The 21,965-nt window shown below is 41.9% G+C and overlaps 2 protein-coding genes and 1 long non-coding RNA gene across 3 annotated transcripts; 1 reads left to right on the forward strand and 2 right to left on the reverse strand.

Annotated features, from left to right (window-relative positions):
- Window positions 1-1,583: 1,583 nt before the first annotated feature.
- On the forward strand, window positions 1,584-9,262 carry LOC146711137 (uncharacterized). Its single transcript, XR_014920113.1, has 2 exons — window positions 1,584-1,975; window positions 2,105-9,262. It is a non-coding gene; the product is annotated as an uncharacterized LOC146711137 (long non-coding RNA).
- Window positions 9,263-12,551: 3,289 nt separating this feature from the next.
- LOC146711138 (protein cramped-like) lies at window positions 12,552-14,421 on the reverse strand. The gene is made up of 4 exons (XM_085452947.1): window positions 14,386-14,421; window positions 14,069-14,154; window positions 13,506-13,629; window positions 12,552-12,654 (listed from the first exon to the last, which is right to left on the reverse strand). Exons 2-4 carry the CDS (start codon window positions 14,103-14,105, stop codon window positions 12,552-12,554), a joined length of 264 nt encoding a protein of 87 aa, XP_085309073.1. The 5' UTR covers window positions 14,106-14,154; window positions 14,386-14,421.
- Window positions 14,422-14,609: 188 nt separating this feature from the next.
- Window positions 14,610-20,413, reverse strand: LOC146711139 (protein cramped-like). The gene is made up of 4 exons (XM_085453883.1): window positions 20,342-20,413; window positions 16,263-16,465; window positions 16,015-16,168; window positions 14,610-15,562 (listed from the first exon to the last, which is right to left on the reverse strand). Exons 1-4 carry the CDS (start codon window positions 20,358-20,360, stop codon window positions 15,471-15,473), a joined length of 468 nt encoding a protein of 155 aa, XP_085310009.1. The 5' UTR covers window positions 20,361-20,413; the 3' UTR covers window positions 14,610-15,470.
- Window positions 20,414-21,965: the final 1,552 nt, after the last annotated feature.

The following is a 21,965-nucleotide window of genomic DNA, read 5'->3' on the forward strand; positions in this document are numbered from 1 at the left end:
TCCAATAAAACAGAAATCCCAAGAGTGGGAGGAGACACAGCATACTATAAAAGGAGGGGCAGAGAAGAGTTTCTTCATTTTAATTTGGCCAGCGACGCATGTGCACAGCCTGAAGACGGCACAGCCCAGCCGAAACGTAGCTACAGCCATGCGTCAGCGCTAAAAAGTGTTTTTGTTTGTTGTTTTAGTTTGTTTTTGTTTTTTTTTTGGGGGGGGTTCTTTTGATGTTTTTTCATTTACATATTGATTTACTGGCCTAAAAATTGGAATATCATAAATTTATAACCTAAAAATTGGATAATTTATGGATAAAAACAGTTTAAAAGCCTAAAAATTGGAATTAAAAATGACACAGAGACTAAATTCATTGAGCAAAGACAAATTTTATTAAAACACAGTTAGAAACCTAAAAAAACAGGACAAATAAAACACAACTTTGGTAAAATTAAACATAATTTGGTACTTACCTGAACCTGAAAAAGAAAAGGACGGTACTTACCTCAATTCGGACCTGGGGATTGCCGGATACGGTAGATGGGATGGCGGGTCTCGGGAAGGGTCATGGTGCGGAGCGTGCACCTACTCCTGCCCTCCTTGTGCAGGGAGGAATTTCCATTCCCCTAACCTAACCCACCCTAATAGTGATGGGATTTCCGGCTCTTTTTAGAGAACCGGCTCTTTTGGTTGGGCTCACTAAAAAGAGCCGGCTCTTTCGGCTCCAAACCGGCTCTTCGGGTTGTTTTGTTGCTTTAATTAATTTATTATTAACAATAATATAAAATTATGCACAAAAGGAATTACTAGCGTAAAAAAAAGTGGTTTTATTCATATATGTTTATATATAAATATATGCGGTGGCCCCTAGAGACAAAACACGTACAAACTTCAAAACACATTTCTAGCATGAACTGAACTTCCAAAGCAGAGCTACTAGATCACTTAAATTACACAATTAAAAGCATGTGTGTATTGTTTGTGTATTTATACACACGCACTCATATATATTCAAATAATTAAAAAAAAAAGTTCATTTACCTGTTACTACCACACACCAAATCCGGTCGTTGGTACTTGCTGGCTTGTGTAGCCACTAGGTAACAAAAGCTCAACACTGCGCCTAGCATCCTGGAGCACTTCTGTTGTCTTTTATACGTGTTTTGAGTTTTTACGTGCTTCAGAGTTTTTACGTGTTTTGGAGTTTGTACGTGCTTCAGGGTTTGTACGTGCTTCAGAGTTCATACGTGATATGAAGTTTGTATGTGCTTTGTCTGTAGGGGCCACCGTAAATATACTTTTTATTCACTTCACATAAAATGTAATAAATAAATCATATAATACAAAAATCAACTATTCACATTTCAACTTTTAACTATTTAAATTTTCAGCTTTTTCCTTTTACAAATTTAAAGTGAAACAACACAAAACACTGCAAACCACAAAACAATTAAATATAGATTAAAATATGAAAACAAAAAGAAGATGCATATTCTGCTGTCTTTCTGTGGTTTTCCTGCTCTGTGCTTAGGGCCTTTTTTAGGTCTTCATTTTTCTTTTTCAAAGAATCAACTTCATCTTCGACTGAAGAAAATATAATCTGATCAAACATTATTCAGCTTTAAATATTGTTCAGCTTTAAAGTTACTGTGCAACTGTGTAATAAAAATGTGTGCTCACGACTTTGGCCTTGAGAGCGATAAGAAGCGATCGCCTCATCCTGCAGGTGAAAGATATCTGCAAGCGAAGAGACTAGAACACCCAAGGCCGCTTTCCTTTTATGGAGTTGTTTTTCTGCTAATGCAGCACTTTCCTCACAACCCCCTCCTGTAAGTTTTAGAGAATATATACCCATCCTCACAGCAAATATTTGGAATCTCTTGATGTGAGCTGCGTTGAGAGTTTGTCTCTGTCTCAATAAAAGTTCACTGATTCCCCATCTGCAGCAGGTGTCCGGTTGTCTTCATTCTCCGCCAGCCTGGTTAAGTCAATTCCTCCTTAACATCTAAAAGAACCTATTTAATGAAGGAAGACGGGTTCACTTTGTGTTTAATATTATTCTATTGCTGTTGTTGTTTTTTTTATATCCTTCAATTGGCGTCACGAACAGGATCCGCTCCAGGTCAAACTGGAACGGGAGGGAGGACATCGGCCGTGGTCTGAGTGAACGGAGTTTGGACAAAAGCTGTGTACACACAAAAAACAAGGTAAGCAGACCTTTTATTTCTGCTATATTGAACATTATAAAAATACTTAGTGTCCAAACTCCTAGTAATTCATAACCAAAATTGTCTGGCTTACTTAAGGCTTGTTGAGAATCAGACAAGTGAATAAGAGATAAGTGAATAAGAAATAAGTGAATAAGTGAATAAAGATAAGAGTGAACTGAGGTCTGACCACGGTTGCAGCCGACGGGTTTGCTCTCCGGTGTCGGATACATACCTCAGCAGGTCTGGGACCTTGAAAGGGTTTATTAGTAACGCCTTTCTAAACAAATTAAAAGGTTAAAGGCCTTGAGAATATTTTTTAGTAATATTCTCTAAACTACAGAAGGGTTAGGAAGGCCCAGAGGACTTTATTAGAAAAGATCCTCTAAAACTTAAAAAAGAGAAGTACTGGTTGGAGTCCAAAGGACGGGTCCCTTTGATCAATAGGAGAAAACGGATCTCTTCTTAAAACCCCGATGATTTTAGTGTTTTAAATGTTTTGATGTTCTGTTTGATATTGGACACACATAAATACACGCTGAATGCTTGCTGTGGAACACTGGGCAGGACAGTTTGGTTCTCCGTTGTTCACAGATTACACAATTAAAGGAACTAGGTTCCTCTTTTGGTTAAAATAATACACCACACATAGAATTTTTTTTACACATTTATTACATACATAAGGAGGGTAATGAGTGACTGCAGGTAATGTATGAAGTGTGAATGAGACGTGTGAACAAGGTGACAACCAACTAGCACCCCTATCAGGAAGCTCTAGGCAAGGTTACCCGCCAGACTCCGGTTTGGTAGAAGCCTGGTAACACCTGAAGGGATATTTCAGTGCTGACTCACCTTTAAAGCAGCGCCCCAGCTGATTAGTGCCTAACAGAGGCAGAAACCCAGCTGGCCCAAATTCTCCTTTAAAAGCAATAAAAGAACACTCCTCCATTGACAGTAAAATGGATGGAGAATTAGATCGAGAAACTAATGATGATGGTTGGGGTCCCGGTGTTATTCTTAGCACATTGGGAGAACAATTAACATGTGTTGAGACAGTCATCAACTCCACACACCAGCCTAAAGAAGCAAAACAGCTGAAAGATGCTTTTAAATTAGTCAAAAAGTTAGGGGTAACCTCTTCTGGCATATGTCTATGCGGGCCCGTGTGTAAATAGAACATAAATTACCGGTGTGTGTAAATAAAGTGTAAAATAGTGGTATAAACTGTCTGTTGAATTTCTCCTGAGTGTTGAAAAAAAGGAAAAACTCTTTTCTGCTCTCTCTGAGAGAGGGGCTGTGTGTGTGAGACAGGAAGTGTGCATGCCCATAGAAGGAAAGAGATGAGGTAAACTCTGTGCAGATAGACCGAAGTAAAAAAAAAAAAAGGAAAAGGGTCTCTCTCTCTCTGTCTCTGTGAGAGGAAAAAGGTGGGGGCCGAGTGAGCCCGCGGGGCCGAGCGGGTCCGCGGGAGCGAGCGTGTATGCTGTATGAGGAAGAAGGGAGTGAGAGGGAGCGAGTGAAAAGAGTAATCGAGTATTTGGTGATTTTTTTTATTATTTCAGAGGCACTGGGTAAGAGTCTTGACTTTAGCTGTGAGAGTTGTGAAAAGAGCAGGTTTTTCTTTTGTTGTAGACTGTGAGTAATCGGTGTTTTTCTGCCTATTGTGCTGCGTGGAAGACACAGAAGTGTAGAAATGTTTGTGGTTTATCTTTGTTTGACGTTTTATATAGAGTTGGTTGATTCAGGGTGATTTCTCCCGTTTAAGGGAGGAGTTGCATTGTGGTTATGTTAAAGCTTTGCTGTAGGGGTATGTGTGTGATTTTGTGCTGGCTTCGCATGTTTAAATGGATGCATAGAAGTTTGTCAGTGAGAAATTGTTATGGTGGGGTTTTAAAGTTAGTAAAGAGTCAAACAACGCCCACTGTTTTAAAAAGGCCCAAAACATCATAAAAGACACCTCACATCCTGGCCACTCCCTGTTCGAACTGTTGCCCTAAGGCAGACGGTACAGGGCAATCAGAGCAAGGACTAATAGACTCAAACACAGCTGTTATCCAACTGCAATAACACATCTGAATACTACAAAAATGTCCACCATGCCACTCTTGTGTTAATCTATGCACGGTCTGAAGCATGACGGTGGGAATACTTAGTATTTTAAGTATTCTATCTATTTTATTGATTGAATTTTATTGTTTTTTATATTTGATATTACTAGGGATGATGCAATGATCGGGGACCATTCTTAATGTCGTCGGTCTCATGACAATGACAATAAAGTTTTTGATTTTGATTCTGATTCTGAAATACACCCTCCTCAAGAGTTCAATGATTTAGGCAGTTATGTTTATACAAATACTAAATGTATGTTTAGTGTCTTCATACAGGTGTTTTTTCTTAACCTGGAAGCCTGAGTACGGCAGCAGAAGACAGGCCAAGCTTTGGCTAAAATTCACGGCTGGACACCAGAGTTGTCCTCACCCCTCCCGGTAAAACAAAAAAGAGAGAATGTAGTTTGAAGCGGGTTTTTCTCGCTGAACTGCTCTGGGTGCTGTGTCCCTGAATCTCACCAGTGTTAACCTCTGGCGGAAGACATGGAGAAAAGGAAAAGATGTTCCTGGTAAATCACTGAAACAAATAAAACCACACACAACCAGAGAAAGATATGAGAAGGGTGAGGAACAGACACATGTGCGTGTTAGAGAAATGCCTCGTTTGAGAAAAAGTTAAAGTAACCCATATACAGACGCACCCATACATGCAATGAAGAAACAGCTTACATACATGTGCACGTACATGCAAGGTTAAAGTAGCGACACTTAACATACACCTGTTTTTAAATGATATAGTTTATACATTACTGACAATTAAACGCTTTGGGTTGCAGGACAACAACGTAACGTCAAAAGACAAAGACACTGGTCTGAGGATTAAGTGAGGACACGACAAATTTAGTGGTTAAAAGGGTCGACTTGGGACATGTTTTTGTTGATTGTTTAAGACAAATGACTACTGAATGATAGGAAATTCCTTTTTAGGTTTCTAAACAGGATCTTAAGAATTTTAACACGTACCTGTGTTGTCCTGTCAACTTGAGGGGTTATGAGTTGATTATATGGTGAAAAAAAAAAAAAAAAAAACAAAAACAAAAAAGGGGGGAGACGAGATCTCGTTGTTTCTCCCCTCTCGGGATAACACAGCCAACACAGCACAGCCAACACAACATCAGTTTCCTGTTCGCCTGTTTTGTTTTGTTTTTGTTTTTTCTGAGAGCCGAAGCTGACCTGGACTCCTACCCTCCCCTCTACCATCGTTGCCCTCTCCGCGACCATCTTTGACCCTTTGACCCCTGAAGGCCACAGCAGCTGGACTCACAACAACAACTTGAGGATGTCAACAGTGCTGCAAAAGAGTGATCTCATGCAGCAGAGACGGAGAGCACTAAACCTAAAGCCCGTTTCACTACACGGGGGAAATTCCCAGGCTGCGTCAGCTGACAGAGCTGTGACGAGACGCGCATTAAGCCCGGAGGAAAAGGGACGGTGAGCAGAAGGATGCTGACCTCTGAGAAGAGCCGAACAGCAGAGCTGCAGAAGGCAGAAGCAAAAGGGTCAAGGTACAAGGAGAAGATGCAGGCAGCTGCAACAACGGATGAAAACAGACCCAAAGAGGAGGGGAGGACCCTAGGCCATGCGTCAGGCCGCTGGTTTACCTAAACTACAGAACAGGAAGGTGATGAACACAAACATATACCAACACACGAACACACACTTCTGCATGCGCCTACTTAGAATGAAGGGAAACACACACATGAACACTTATGCACTTGTTGAGGGAGTAAAAACTGATACATACCCATGCACTAAAATCAAAATGTTGATTTAATTTACTAAGAAGTGACACACAATGCTCCAGCTGCTGCAATGAAGAATGCTTTACTGACAAAGGCTCAATGCTGCACACAACAAAGTCAAATACAGAATTTGCTATAATAATAAGCCCAGAGGGCATTTGTGTGGTCTGGGGAGCAGAGTCCGGAGCGGTTTGGTTATGAAAATGATGCCCGTGCGAGATATCTGGGGCTTAAGGCCTCGACTTAATTGTTTACTCTACACTAAAAAGAAAAGAAAACACTCTGAGCAGTGGTGCAGAGTGAAAACGAGGAATTAACAGTGTGAGTTTTATTTCAGAGCGCCACGTCATTGTGATGGAGATTTAATAAAGGAGGAACACACGGACAAAGAAGAAGAGAAGGGGGGGCAGCCCTTGAACGCGATTCCCTGAGGCATTAAAGTTCTGTACTAAATTCTGGTTTCCAGTGTGAGAAAAGTCACGCAGTGCCAGTAGTAGAGCTAGGTTGAGTGATGATTCTAAATTACTGTAAGTAAATCATCGTACACCGTTCAAGTTTCATGATAACGGGGATCTAGACTTTGTTGAACCCTAGGCAATTTGAACAGGTAAAAGTCGAGTGACCAAGTAGCAGTTGAATAAAAGTCATTGAATAAGTGTTGAAATAAACTGGCAGAATTAAGAGAATTAAAACATTTCAAGAGCTCAACTTACTTAATGGTTCAATTTGGTTTCACGAACGCAAAACATATAGGTTTATGAATATGAAAAGGTTGAGGTGGTGTTGATTTGACTCTGTGTAGGTTTAGGTTGGTATTTTTATTGATGGGAAGAATATTCAGTGACAAGTCCTAAGACCCGGCCGTCTGCATTTTGTTTTTGTTATTTTTCATTTTATTTTGTTTTATGTTTACTGATTTTTGTTTGTGAATCTTTTCTTTAAGCAGATCTGCACATCGGAAATTACAAGCATTACACGTCGGCGAGAAAATTGTTGTAAGTGAGTTTCTCCGCATTGAAATGGGTTCTGGAGGAAACACTTGTGGGGACAATTAGAAACGAGAGTCCCTGTTTAAAAAAGGATTCAGCGAGGTAATCCAAACTCAAGTTCTTGTTTCTTTTTGAGATGACGTCATTTTGCTGAGTGTGGAAACTAGATGCGACGACAGGTTTCACTATCAGCAAAGAACGGATGAATGGATGAAAGACCGGGAATAAAAACAAACGGACTGACTGGTAAAAGATGACAAGACTTGACCATGACTCAAGGTTAACCACCTCCACCTAGATAGGATAAAAGGGTGGATGAATTTATGTGGGTTTCTTTTACAGGAGTAGAAGGATGACAAAATATTCGAGGATGAGTGAACCTGTAAATGCCATTTTTCTGTCTTGTGTTGCTTACAGAGGTAACTGCGCAGCGTTACCATTTACATTTTCTTCCCTACAGGGTTACAGTTTTAATGTTTTTCTATTACAGGATTTCTGGGCGGATGTGTGAAGAAACGGTGTTTATGGGTTAGGAGTTGGGGATGCTATTACACTGTATTCTGGTGAGAGTGTTGGGGGAGACACACCCTGTCTTGAAAACTGTGATTCTTTTACAGGAAATGTTTTATAGCACCTATGGAATGAGGATGCCTGACTACGGTCAATGTGCTGCTAATGTTTGCTTTGCTTTGGTGAGAGGGGTGCAGTAGAAAACAGACAAGTGACATGAAAACAAGTAATAATAACAAATAACAAATTTGGGGACAGTTTGACCTAGAGCCCACTAACTGGCCATTAGGGGCTCTCTCTCTCTCTCTCTCTCTCTCTCTCTCTCTCTCTCTCTCTCTCTCTCTCTCTCTCTCTCTCTCTCTCTCTCTCTCTCTCTCTCTCTCTCTCTCTCTCTCTCTCTCTCTCTCTCTCTCTCTTGGAATAACATTGCCCAAAGGGTGAATAAAGCAAATTGTGGCAATAATAGTGATTTAATGATTGGAGAAACCTGAACATGATACTTGTCTGTTGAGCTGAATCGTTTATTACTCTTATGATTTTCCGGTGGGACTATGAAGATTTTTTGGTACAGATTGCAGGTTGTTGCTCTTTAACTCCTAGAACACGCCCTTGGCGAGGTGGGGGGAACTGGACCACCTTTCTCTGCCCCATCATCCTCTATTAGACGACATCCAAGCTAAGTAAACATGTCTTGGCCCTTTCCCCCTGAAATGACAGGCAGGCAAAGATGTTGCGTCTTTGTTTGCTTCCTGGCCCTGGGTCTCATTCCCATTGGCATAATCCTGATCTGTGAAGGGCCCCCGACACTTCTGACACCTTAAAGTTCAAAAGCTTCGCCCCCTTCTGACAGTCCCAATCTGACAAATGTAGCCCCTAGGGTCTTGCCCACCACTTCCTCTCCAGTTTTACCATATTCACTTTTGAATGTCCTTAGCAGTTACCGTTCTGAGTTTATTTTACGGTTGATTTATTCTTTCACATTTTCACGTTTATATCTCTCATTATTATAGTATACTCTGTACTCTCCACATTTTTATCATTACTTATGCTTTTTGGTTGCTGAGTTACAGGAACTGTTAATTTTGTGTCACTACCCTGGTTGCACTGACTCGTGTATCCTTCTGTGCAGGACAGCTGTTACTGCTTTCATCGGGAACCGAGACTGCTTGCAGCCGACCCCTGGGCAGGGTGGTGCCTGGACTCTTTTCTCCTCATCTGCAATGACAGATAAAGACAAATGATAAGACCCGAGGAGTTTTTCGAGCCAGGCTTCGACACGTCTCTGTGTTCCTTTGAATGTTACTTATTTTTGTGTGTTGACCCATTTAAGATGGGTCAAAAGGGGGATTTGAAGAAAATATAATCTGATCAAACATTATTCAGCTTTAAATATTGTTCAGCTTTAAAGTTACTGTGCAACTGTGTAATAAAAATGTGTGCTCACGACTTTGGCCTTGAGAGCGATAAGAAGCGATCGCCTCATCCTGCAGGTGAAAGATATCTGCAAGCGAAGAGACTAGAACACCCAAGGCCGCTTTCCTTTTATGGAGTTGTTTTTCTGCTAATGCAGCACTTTCCTCACAACCCCCTCCTGTAAGTTTTAGAGAATATATACCCATCCTCACAGCAAATATTTGGAATCTCTTGATGTGAGCTGCGTTGAGAGTTTGTCTCTGTCTCAATAAAAGTTCACTGATTCCCCATCTGCAGCAGGTGTCCGGTTGTCTTCATTCTCCGCCAGCCTGGTTAAGTCAATTCCTCCTTAACATCTAAAAGAACCTATTTAATGAAGGAAGACGGGTTCACTTTGTGTTTAATATTATTCTATTGCTGTTGTTGTTTTTTTTATATCCTTCACGACCATAGCCTTCATTTTCTTTTCCAAGGCCAGAGCTCTAATATTACTCTGACATTTCCGTTTGATCTCCATATTCTGGGCCTTTTGGTTGTCTATTACTTTGCCCATTTGATCTTTCTCATCTGTTAATTCTTTCACGGTTTTATCCATCAATTCATTTTGGTCCTGTAACTTTGTATTACGTGTCAAAAGACCCTCAATCCAACACAACTGAGCTTGACTACTTCAAAAACCTGCATACAGTCAATAAGAAATGGATCGAGGATCTAACAAAAGAAAACAATGAACTTTTGCAGAATAATAAGCTGCTGGGTTCGGTCTTGGATGACAGGACAAACATCGCAGACAGGTTGGACTCGATAAAAGATGACCACGAAGCTCTGGTAAAGTTCCGCGCAGAGACGGAGAAAACTCTGGCTGAGCTTAAAGAAAAACACGAGGACGAAGTCCAAGTCCTGCAAGGACTGCTGGAAACAGAGAAAGAAAAGGTGGCACGTCAGCAATTTCACAACAGCCAAGTTGTTGAATTATTATTGAAACGCCACAAAGAGGAAAAAAATAAGATGCAGCAGTTTTACCAGGAAAATACTAAAAAACTGGAAAACAAAGCAAATGCTGCAGACAGGAAGTTAGAAGAGGTGATCAACATGTATGACTCCAAAATAGAAAAGCTGCAGACGGCAGTAAAAAATAGTAGAGGTGTGACCGTCAATGCGGTTAAGGAACGCGAGGAAGAACGTCAATCCTCGCAGTGTTGGATTGACGGTGTTTTGTCGCATAATACACAGTTACAAGACGAAAATGAATTTATGGTTAAAAACATGAAAGAATTAACAGAGGAGACAGATCAAATGGGCAAAGTGATAGACGACCAAAAGGCCCAGAATATGGCGATCAAGCAGAAATGCCAGAGTAATATTAGAGCTCTGGCCTTGGAAAAGAAAATGAAGGCTATGCTTGAAGACGAAGTTGATTCTTTGAAAAAGAAAATTGAAGACGTCAAAAAGGCCCTAAGCACAGAGCAGGAAAACCACAGAAAGACAGCAGTGGACCGGCACAAAGTAAAAGCGGCACACAATCAGGCACTGGCTGAAAAGGTGGCGCTGGAAGAGAAACTGCGCTCCACAAAAAAGCAACGGGAAAGATTTATATCCAAAGTGAATTGGCTGGAGAAGAAAGAGCGCTACTTCCAAGAGGAATTGTGCCAGTGCGTTTTGTCCTTTGAAAAGGCATTTCCACATTCAGGTCACTTGAGAGGAAAAGAAAAGGTGGAATTTAGGGATATGTTCCACAACGTGAAAAAGAAATACGTAGACGGAGTGGAAGGCACCCCCTTTGTTGGAACAACGAAGGAGTTTCTTGAAAAACAGCTGAACTGTCTACGTATCAGATGCAAGGATCTAGATGCAGCTTTACTAGATAAAACACGGGAGCTGGAATCATTTAAAAAGCAGTACAATGACATGGTAAAGTCTTCCGAGTACGCTTTATTCCGACAAAGAGAGGAGCTCATTGGACCAGTGAACCAGATTATCCAAAAGGCTGCCAATGAAGAAAAAGAGATAGGTCATCTAAAATCTAGAGTGAAAGACGCTCAACTCCAGCTTAAATTAGAAAAACAGAAAGGACAAAAGCTGGCATCGTTGGACCATAGAAGCATGATGGGGAGATGTTCTGAGGAGACTCCGTCTCAGATTAATCCTCGTCCACTTCCAGGGAAAACTACATTTATTCAGGTACGTCCAAGACACCCTGGCAGAAGTGCAGGTATGGCTTCCCCAGTGAATCCTCCTGTAGAGTCTCCATCAACACCACCTTTCCTCAATTCTGATGATGGATTACCACCAGTTGATTGTTAAAAATTAACTGCTAAAATAGGCCATTAGAAGTATACTTCATCTTGTCTCCCTATATCATGGGTGGGCATTCTCAGTCCACGAGGGCCGGTGTCCCTGCAGGTTTTAGATCTCACCTTGGCTCAACACACCTGAATCACATGATTAGTTCGTTACCAGGCCTCTGGAGAACTTCAGGACATGTTGAGGAGCTAATTTAGCCGTTTAAATCAGCTGTGTTGGTTCGAGGACACATCTAAAACCTGCAGGGACACCGGCCCTCGTGGACTGAGATTGCCCACCCACCCCCAACCGGTCGCAGCAGATGGCCGCCCCTTCTTGAGCCTGGTTCTGCCGGAGGTTTCTTCCTAAAGGGAGTTTTTCCTCCCCACTGTCGCCCAGTGCTTGCTCAAAGGGGATCATTGGATTGTTGGGGTTTTCTGGCTTTTACTGTAGTGTTTTTACCTTACAGTATAAAGCAGCTTGAGGAGACTGTTTTTTTGCCATGATGCAATATAGTATTAAATATGACTACATTTTAAAAACATCTATTATAGCATCAAAGTAAAACAAAAAAACTAAATGAAATGAATCAAAATGTCTAATCTGGCAAAACAAGAAAAGAAAAAAGGTTTCACCTTTAAATAAAAATCCAAATCACAAACACATTCAGATTTTTTTTGTGTGTGTTGTCACGTATAAAATCTTTGCACTCTGTCTCGGTGTCTGCCCGGCCGGCTCCGCAAGGCTACATATGTTTATTGTGTTGCTGCTTTCTTCCACTCGTCATTCTGCCTGGGCGGAGCTCAGGCCCACGCACCTGTCTGCAATTACGCTGCAACGTGTCCTGTCTGTATGGAGACTGAGAGCTGCCAGAGTAATAATGTAGATACAGGCCTCTTTCTCCTTCTGCTGCTGTTCATGCTTTTATTCCATTGATGTTGCTATCATTTGTAAATATATTTATTTGCTCTTATTTTATCAATTTACTGTCGTTCATGTATTTAATCTTCTTTGTATTTAAATATGATTTTTTTTTTTAAGTAATGCCGCGAGATGGACAGTTAAATAAAGGTTTCATTGAATTAAAAAAAAGATTTAAAGATGACTGGTGGCGGAAGCAGAGCACAGACTGTCTGTGAGAATCTATCGCCATCGTGTGGTGCAGAGATATATTGCCATTGAATTTAGACAACGAAAGCTTGGCTCACAGAGCAGCTGCAACACGAACAAAAAACATTAAATAGCAACATGATATATTATATTATATTATATTATATTATATTATATTTATAGCTGTCGAAATTAACGCGTTAAAAAGGATACAATCCACTGGTCATGATAAGCCCACTTCTGTTTCAGATACTCTATGAGGCTGGAAATTTTCCTGTGGAGCTCCACCACCATCCTGAGAAAACAGAAAAAACATTTGATGTCAACTTTGCAAAATACAACACTACCAGGTCGAATACGTCTGACATAAACTACTTCTACATTTTACACTTAGACTACTGTGGATCAAATTTAATAGAGTTTTCTAAAACCGAAATAATCCTGTGTGGGAAAAATCAAAACGCCAACTACGTGCTCCAAAAATAACTAAAATAAAACAGAAATGTTCATTAATGTATAGTTTTACTATATTTGTTTTGTCACGTTTGCAAACAAATGCATACTGACATTGCTGTAATTCAGCCATTTTCACAAAGTCCTTACCCTTCTTCAACCTACCCATGATAAATAACCCTTATTATCATAATAATTAAACAAAAAAACAAAAAAAAAACCCTAACACTGAAACCAGTAAAAACGAAACTGAACCTCAAAAGAAGCAAACCCAGTCTGAACACTAACTGAAAACTGAACTGAGAACAAAAATTAAAAATGAAAGAAATAGAGTTTAAACTTTGAACAGCATCATGTCTGAGGGTGTTTACACTTTTCAAATTTCACGAGTTAGCTTAAAAAAAAAACATATACACACATATTTAATTTGCACAAAAAAAAAAAAAAAAAAAAAAAAAAGAGCTGACCCAGAAAACGGTGGAAAACATGCAAACCATCAAACTGAAATAAGCAGTCTGAAGCCAAGAAGAGGTTCTTAAATTAGCTCAGGCTTTGTTGCATCACCATGGCTTGAACTAATAAAATAAATAAATAAAATAATAATAGAAAATGAATTAATGAAGTTATGACATCTCTCCGACTCTTGGATGTTATGCTTTTGAAAATATATTGTGGTTCTTATCCATGTCAGACCTGAGGCGAGGGTTGTGGGCAAGACTCTGAACTCGGGCCCAGGAGTGGTTACTGCGTGGCTGGAGCTCCACTGCCACCTTCAAGGGCAGACGCACCGGCTTCTGGTCCTCTTCATCACTCACTCCTGCAGGACACAAAATTACAGATTCAGCCACTATAAGAAAAGCCCAAAACCTATAAACTCAACTATGCTCTCTCACTTAATCAACCACGACAAAATGAAAAGGCAGCCATCAATCTCGGTGGGATCCATTCACAGATTTACATACAACAATGACAAGAGACAGTCTTTTTCTACCCTTGATGAAAGCAAATATTTTCAGTAAGTGTGATGAGTGGGTGTTATTGAGCAGAGGGGTTGATGACAGCTGGTCAGAACAGTCATCTCCTTCATCCTCCTCACTTTGCACCCAAAGTTACCATGGAAACACCACCAGCCCACTTGATGCCATGGTTTTTGTAAAAAAGCCCCGCCCCCGTGAACCCCCCAGTCTCACCATCAGTGAGGTTTTCAGTGCTTGTTCTGTAACGCGTGTGCTGGGTTTCTGCAGGCTCATACTCACCATCTGGATCACAAAGTTTCTTCAACGCTCGGCACATTGGAGCTTTGATCCGCAGGTTCCTCCCCTTAGAGCGCACGGTGGTGGCCCTGGTGGAACAGAAGAATCTTTATTCATATATGTTGTAAGCTCTAAACCTTGCCGTGCCACAGAGAAAGCATCTGACTACATACTGTCAACTCAGCCCTCAGATTTGTTTTTCATACTAGCAAAGTGCTAATCTGTATCTTTCCAAATGTGATCTAGTGCATCAGTTTAAAGTATCACAATCCCAGATGTGTACGTAAACCCACTAGCCAAAGCTTCTGCCACAGACTTACCCTTGCTGGATGAGTTCGTTCAGCTTTGCCACATTCTTATCATTGTAGAATAAGGAGGGGATGTTTTTCTCATTATCATTTAATATTTTAATATGTCATTATTAGTTCCTTAGAAGTATATAACCAGCTTTGCATTAAGCATAAATTGAAGTTTTTGATCTTATATTATTCTTTGCATTACAGTGATGGTGATAACTTTAATTTGATCTTTCTTACAGGTACCAGAATAATAACATGATTTTCCATTGCAGATGTAACCATGATCATTCCATACACATTGCAGTTTGTTGCTCATTTTAGAGTTGTGCTCAAGGTAATTAAAGGTTAAAAGCTACAGCCAGCGCGAGTCTGGCTGATCTATGGAGGGCAAAGGCTTTGAGCTTGGAAGGCCGCACGCGCTTACACAGCACTTATAAGATGTCATTCTTGGTGATTTTGTGCTTAGTCATGTTTTAATATGTTTTAAGTAGAAGTAGCTGATCCAGCAATATTCATTTAATATTATATACTTGATTTAGAGCAATACACACTGATGGTCTTAATAAATGAAAGAGTCCTTGTAGTTGCCATGTTGTGTCTCAGCAGGGTACAGACGGTTCCAGGAGAAGGGGGGCAGTTAGCGTCTGCCCTCGGGAAGGAGACAATGTTATTCTTTGTGTTAAATAAAATTGTCAACATTGATTGTATTACACCTGTCACTACGCATGAGGGGGCGTTCTAATACCCTGATTTCATAAAACTATGGAAATGTGTTTTTTGAGATGAGATCTGAGACTGTCTGCATACAGTGTCCATCTCCCACGTGTGTGATCATTAAATCATCGTTTGACTCAACCCGACCGGACCAGTGTTGTTATTGTGGGTTTTTCCTCTGGTGTCCATCTCCAATATTTTTGAACCATAACATCATCCATCACTGTCAAAGACAAAACACAAGACAGCTAGTTAAGACATGCTCCTCAGGGGCAACTGCCCCGAGCCACAGGGATCATCTGGAGTTTAATCACATCCCCTGTGTCCACAACCAGCAGAACAAACAGCAAAACACACGCAGTCTACATTGCATCCAAGCGCTTTCACAGCCCTCACTTACATCCTCCAACTTTTTTGCGAAGCTCGGCGTAGCAGATGAGGCCGTACAGTTCTTGAGAAGATTTCTTTAACACCCTGGAGTACACTGAGAAGGAAAGGAAGCACAAGTCACAACACTGGTGGAGGCCTGTGCGTGCTACATAAAGATAACATGAGAGTAACACTGGGTGCTTTTTGTAGGGGAAAAGAGCTCCAGCTTATCTGGTGAACTTCTTTAACATATGTTTTGCTTGCTAAAAAACAAAAATGTCAGTGTGAGTTCTGTTGTAGGAAAAAATAATAATATATGTGGCTGTTTAACAGCATCTCTTCTTTACTTCTCATTCACAGTGTCTGCAGTAAGTAGCATAACTGAAACAACTAAACACAAACCTAAAATAAACCAATTAAGATCAGCCTAAGACATCACCTTGTTGTATGAGTTGTACACATTTTTATGAGGCGTCATTCGATAAAGTCATTACAGTGTACAAACTTCATATTTGGGGATCAAAAATTCCAAGGTGAATTAAGAGAGAGAGAAAAAAAGCAACTCACCGTTAGCGAAGTCGATGTGTTTGGAGATCTTGTGCCAAGTTCGGTAGTAAAAGTGGCGGACCTGTTCCTTGTTCTTCACCATATTTGCTGGCTTGCCTCTCTTCTTGTACTTCATTGCAATGTTGTTCTGGATGGCCTCAAAATCCTTCCCGTGCTGGGAACAAAGGAGGGCAGCCGTGAATCTACGACGTCAAAAGATCTACACATGGTAAACTTTTAACTTGGTAAAAGGTTGTTGCAAGCTTTACCTCATAAAGACCCTCAAAAAAGCTGTTTTTGTCCTCGGCGCTCCAGGATTCCCACTGCCGACGGGCTCTTTTCTGGTTACCAGCTTGTTCTTCCTTCTCTGTAGACCCTTGGCCCTTGGAGGTCTTGGATACTCCCCCCGTGGAGCTGACCACAGGCCCGGTCTGCCCCACCACACCCTGGGAAGAGGAGCCATTCTCTGCCCCTGTTTTAACACAGAAACATTCAGAGGAAAGGCACAACTTAAATATCAGCTCACCACCCTGGCTGTTTTTTATGTCATAACGAAAAAAGGTTGATCTGAGGTGTGTGATTTGCGAGATGTTAAAATACATGCACACAAAGCCACCCACTGCCATTACAGCGCACAGAACCTGCAGAGCTTCCCTCTCTGTGGTTAAGCTCTGGCAAGGAGACAGGAAAAGCAATCAGTCCAAGCATGTGACTGGCTCACAGACAATAACCTAGATGTGTCGCCTTCAAAATAGAAGTGCACCGATATAGCATCACATAAAAATAAGTGAGGCTTTCTTAGTCAGACAGTCAAACGTTTGTGCTCAATCTAAATATAGTTTCTGACACAATCAGAGCTTTTCTGTTTCAAACAACAAAAATCCACCAGTCATACCTGTCAAAGGATACACAAGTAAATAATATTGTTTCTGATCTGATCAATGGCTGCTGTTTTGTGGACAAAGCAATTTTAAAAGGAAAAATGTACAAATTAAAATCACAGATGTATAATGTACTGAAATATTTTTCCAAATAAATTCCACTTTTCAATGAGGAACACACAGATTACTGGGTGGCATAGCCTCATTAACAAACTCAAAAACCACCACCACCTTACTAAGTCTCAGCCCCACCCAAAGCTGTCTGTGCCTCCAGAGGGACAGGTAGTGTGGAAACCCAGGAGGTAATGCCTCGTCTGCATAGATAAACTGACACCAACCAGCTCACACTTAGCAAATACAATACTATTAGTGATTGGTAGCCTACAGGGGAATCCTTCATTGTGTTTAAAAGTCATCCTGAAAGCCTTAAGTCATCTCTAGCTTTGATTCATTGTTTAGAAAGTTCCTGATATCAGTCACCCTCTGAGTTACTACAGAGGCTCATTCAGATTATTTGCAAAACCAAAACTGAATAATGGCAAATAAATTACAACCTCTGCTTTACTGGTATTTGTTGTAAAATGGGGGTGATAAAAAAAACAAAACAAAGGTAGCCTAGGCTAAATCTGTGGGTCAATGAAATGATTGGCTGAAAACTGCAACATCATTCTAGTCCAATTTCCTATATAGTCCCAAAAGAAAATAATAAGAAAAAAGACAAAAGAACTGTAAGCAACCCTGTTCAGTAATGTCCCTTTCCTGTCCTGATATCAGGTCCATTTTAAGCCCGTGATTTAAACAGACACAGTTGAAAGGTACAAATGTGCATGACACGAATTCAAACGTGGTGCAGATGTGTGTCACAGGTTGATCTGGCTGTAGGCTGTGGCACTTGGCCAGAGGTGGCGCTGGTTGACTCGACTCCATGTTAGTGCACAAAGTAAACTGCTCGCTGTAGTTGTGAAGCAAAAACGCTGAAATCGGAGAAATAAACCGTGCGAGCGGAACGATAACGACGACAAGAGTCTCCCGATCGTTTACTCTTGCTGTCCTGTGAACAACATCGGCGTGGTGTTAATTGTTTGCTGTTTTCGCGATCGCGTCGCGAATGAGGATATCACCAGATAAACTCGCCACATTTTAAACATTTTGTTGTTCAACAGCATCAAGACTGACGGAGTGTGTTTGAGATAACCTCACAAGTGTCACAGATGACACATTTGGCGTTTTTTTGCTGGTTTGTCGGTAGCAGCTCCTGAAACGCAAGACTGCCACACATCTGTTCGACCAACGCCAGTTGATCTAAACGCCAGTAGATCTGGAACACCGCCAGTCCGAGTGTCAGGTGAACTGAACTTCAGGTAAGAAGTTATGACCTGCAGTCTATCTGGGTCAGATATAAACCAAGTTTAGGTGGAGTTTATTTTCGTTGTGCTGACTTTTTACCCTCAGTTGCAATAACTAGTACTGGTTCTAGCCAGCTTGACAGAGTTTATATACAGCTGGGTGGGTGCTATGACGTTACTGATAGTGAACTTTATTTTATTCATAAGGTTAGTTAGTAGAGTTGCCAACGGCTCTTTAAAAAAATGGAATGGTCCCTCATTCAGAGAAAATATTACACGTTTCGTATTGAGCTGAGAAGGAACACAGTTTGTCCCGGACTTTCGCTATAATGAAAAAAAGACACAAAGCTGGAGTTATTCTGTCGTTACGCTGCACAGCTGCCTCTTCTCCTCTCATCCTCTCCCCTGCCTCTCCTGTTGCTACTTCAATCATGAAACTGATCAATGATCAGCTGATTGGCTTTTCTCCCTTGTTTATTTATCGCCCACTTTGCGCCAGAAAGAGGAAACCAGCAGATGTCGCGCTAAACAACAGCAGCACATTTAAGCTTGATCAGCTGTTGTTAGAATTTATTTGATATTACTTTCTAGTATCAGCTGATGTTTGCTGGAGTCACAGCTGTAAAAGCTGCTGGTCATGATATCGGTTTGGATATGTGGTGAGAGGGAAACATGAAGATGAAACCAGGAGATGTCCTTACTGAATCATCAGAGCTGAACAGGTGATGGAGAAACAGGTTTACCTTTTAGTTCACATGAATGAGTTGAAGGGAAGTTATGAACTGTTTCTGAGACACAAATAACACCAGGATCCTTTTTTATGTAGCTGACAGCTGGCAACTGTGCAGGGGTGGATCTAGGAAAGTTTTGCCAGGGGGCCAGGTAGGGCATTAACAGGGAAAGGTGGGGCACAAAGAAATACTTTTCTTTCTTATTCTCATTTAAAATATCTAGCTTTTATTAAATAATTATCTAAATCTTACAACCAAAGTTTTTATCTGACGTAAAATGTATAGAAATCATACATATACCAACAAGACAGTGTACATCACTGTCACAACAGCATTTGTTTTCAGTCAAAGTCTTTATGGCTTTAATACCTGGTGGGCCGGTCTCTAGTCAAAATGCCTGATTTTCTGTCCCAGTCCAGCCCTGCAGGTTAATACTGGCAGTGTCACCATGCCAGCTGACTGTATTTCATCATCAGCCAGTGTTGTTCTTGATCAATATTACCAAAGTTTACCATAAGGCAGCATAGAAAGTATTTACTTGCTTTCAGGTTTTATTCAAATGTTAGTCTTTTCAGTTGTTTCCCCACTTTTTTCCTGTTTCAAAATCAAACACCAGTTTGTGAGAAGATTATCTTCTTTTTTTTAATAGGCATTGGTTTTGCATTGGCATTGGCTAATTTGTCAATTCTTTGTTACAAATGTTCGTATTTTAATATTCAAAAATGTTTTTGCCCAAAACATATGTGCACTATATGTCAGTAAAAATATTATGCAAATATTGCTGTCCTTGAATGCTGAGTAAACACTGACAAAGCACTGATTGTATCTCTTGTACTTTATCAACGCAGTATCTAAAAACTTTGCACCATAGTGGTTAAAATCTCATTCTAATAAGAATTAAAAGCGCATTCGGTTATTAGGTTTATAGGATTATTGAATTATGGTTAACGGTTGGTAGATTTTTTTTTTTAAAAACATTATCTGCCAATTACATCTGCCACCCTTCTCCAAATCTGTGCCCCTACCTGGCCCCCCAACAAAAATTTTCTAGACACGCCACTGGGTCCGGGTGGATCTCCACCAGCAGCTCAGCAGGCGAATCCGAAAACTGACACTGACGGCCAAACTCGCAGCGGTGCTTGGAGTAAGCATAAGTGGACCTGGACCTCACCGGACCTGGAGTACCTGATGATTAAGTGCCGGCCATTCTGGCTACCGAGGGAATTTACAGCAGTGATTATTACGGCTGTTTACATTCCCCCACAAGCCGACACTGACCGAGCACTCAGGGAACTGTACAGCGCGATCAGCAGTGAGGAAACCGCACACCCAGAGGCAGCGTTTATCACAGCCGGAGACTTTAATAAGGGAAACCTGAAGAAAGTCTCACCCAAACTCCACCAACACATCCATTTTAACACTCGTGGAGACCGGCTACTCGACCACTGCTACATCTCTTTCCGGGATGCGTACAAAGCCCTCCCCCGCACCCCATTCGGCCAATCAGATCACCGCTCCATCCTGCTCCTGCCCGCCTACAGGCAGAAGCTGAAACAGGAAGCTCCAACCCGGAGGGCGGTGCTGTTTTGATCACGCGGACTGGGAAATGTTTCACGTGGCTGCTAGGGACATTGACGAGTACACAGACTCAGTCTGCGGATTTATCAGGAAATGCGTGGAAGATGTCGTCCCATCCAGAACAGTTAAATCCTTCCCAAATCAAAAACCCTGGATTAACGGAGATGTTCGCGCGGCACTGGCGGCACGGAGCACCGCCTTTGCCTCCGCGAACACATCGGACTACAAACACGCACATTACCAACTCCGGAAGACTATCTAAGCAGCCAAACGTGAGTACAGGGACAGGGTGGAGCAACAGTTCGACAACCCTCGGAGTATGTGGCAGGGACTAAACACGATCACAGACTTTAGAGGGAAAACCAGCACACCGCAGACCACGGCCTCTCTGTGTGAGGATCTAAACGTATTCTACGCTAGATTCGACACAGCGAACACCATGAGACCGGACAGTGTGCGCACCGCGGATGACGTCAGTGCGCACACTGTGTCTGAGGAGGATGTGCGGAAGTGCTTCAGGAAGGTGAACGCACGCAAAGCTACTGGTCCGGACGGGATTCCCGGCCGCGTCCTCAAGTCATGCGCGGCTCAGCTGGCTGCAGTGTTCACGCACATCTTCAACCTTTCCCTCTCTCTGTCTGTAGTCCCAGCCTGCTTCAAAATGGCCACCGTCGTCCCTGTACCCAAATCCTCCACCATCTCCTCATTGAACGACTGGCGACCTGTAGCCCTGACCCCCATCGTAAGCAAATGCTTCGAGAAGCTGGTCAGGGACTTCATCTGCTCTGCACTACCCGACTCACTGGACCCTCTACAGTTCGCATACCGCCACAACAGGTCCACTGATGATGCCATAGCCTTGACACTACACACTGCCCTGTCACACCTGGAGAAGAGAGACACGTATGTGAGAATGCTGTTTGTAGATTACAGCTCAGCATTCAATACCATCGTTCCCTCGAAGCTGGACAGGAAACTGCAGGATCTAGGACTGAGCAGCTCCCTCTGCAGCTGGATCCTTAGCTTCCTGTCTGACAGACGCCAAGTGGTCAGACTGGGCAGCATCACCTCATCCCCCATCACACTGAACACTGGTGCCCCACAGGGGTGTGTACTGAGCCCTCTCCTGTACTCACTCTACACCTACGACTGCACAGCCACTAACAACTCCAACATCATTGTGAAGTTTGCGGACGACACTACAGTGGTGGGTCTTATCACCAATGGTGATGAGACGGCTTACAGGGAGGAGGTCAGCGCCCTGACCCACTGGTGTCAAGACAACCATCTCACACTCAACGTCGCAAAGACAAAGGAGCTGATAGTGGACTTCCGGAGGTGCAGAGAAGTACACACCCCCATCACCATCAACGGCGCTGCTGTGGAGAGAGTGAGCAGCTTCCGGTTCCTTGGTGTACATCTGGCTGAGGATCTTA

This window comes from Copadichromis virginalis, linkage group LG4, assembly GCF_057382275.1.
Source record: "Copadichromis virginalis isolate Kocher_CV1m ecotype Utaka linkage group LG4, C_Virginalis_male_GT1.1, whole genome shotgun sequence".
Lineage (NCBI taxonomy): Eukaryota > Metazoa > Chordata > Actinopteri > Cichliformes > Cichlidae > Copadichromis > Copadichromis virginalis.

Bases quoted from the DNA above. Each gene is read 5' to 3' on its own strand.
- LOC146711138 (XM_085452947.1), bottom strand. From the start codon at position 14,105: ATGTGCCGAGCGTTGAAGAAACTTTGTGATCCAGATG. The intron at 13,630-14,068 runs GTGAGTATGAGC...TGTGTCCTGCAG, and splicing joins GAAACTTTGTGATCCAGATG to GAGTGAGTGATGAAGAGGAC. The intron at 12,655-13,505 runs GTCTGACATGGA...CTGTTTTCTCAG, and splicing joins GCCCACAACCCTCGCCTCAG to GATGGTGGTGGAGCTCCACA.
- LOC146711139 (XM_085453883.1), bottom strand. The intron at 16,169-16,262 runs GTAAAGCTTGCA...CTTTGTTCCCAG, and splicing joins TTTTTGAGGGTCTTTATGAG to CACGGGAAGGATTTTGAGGC. The intron at 15,563-16,014 runs GTGAGTTGCTTT...TTTCCTTCTCAG, and splicing joins ACACATCGACTTCGCTAACG to TGTACTCCAGGGTGTTAAAG.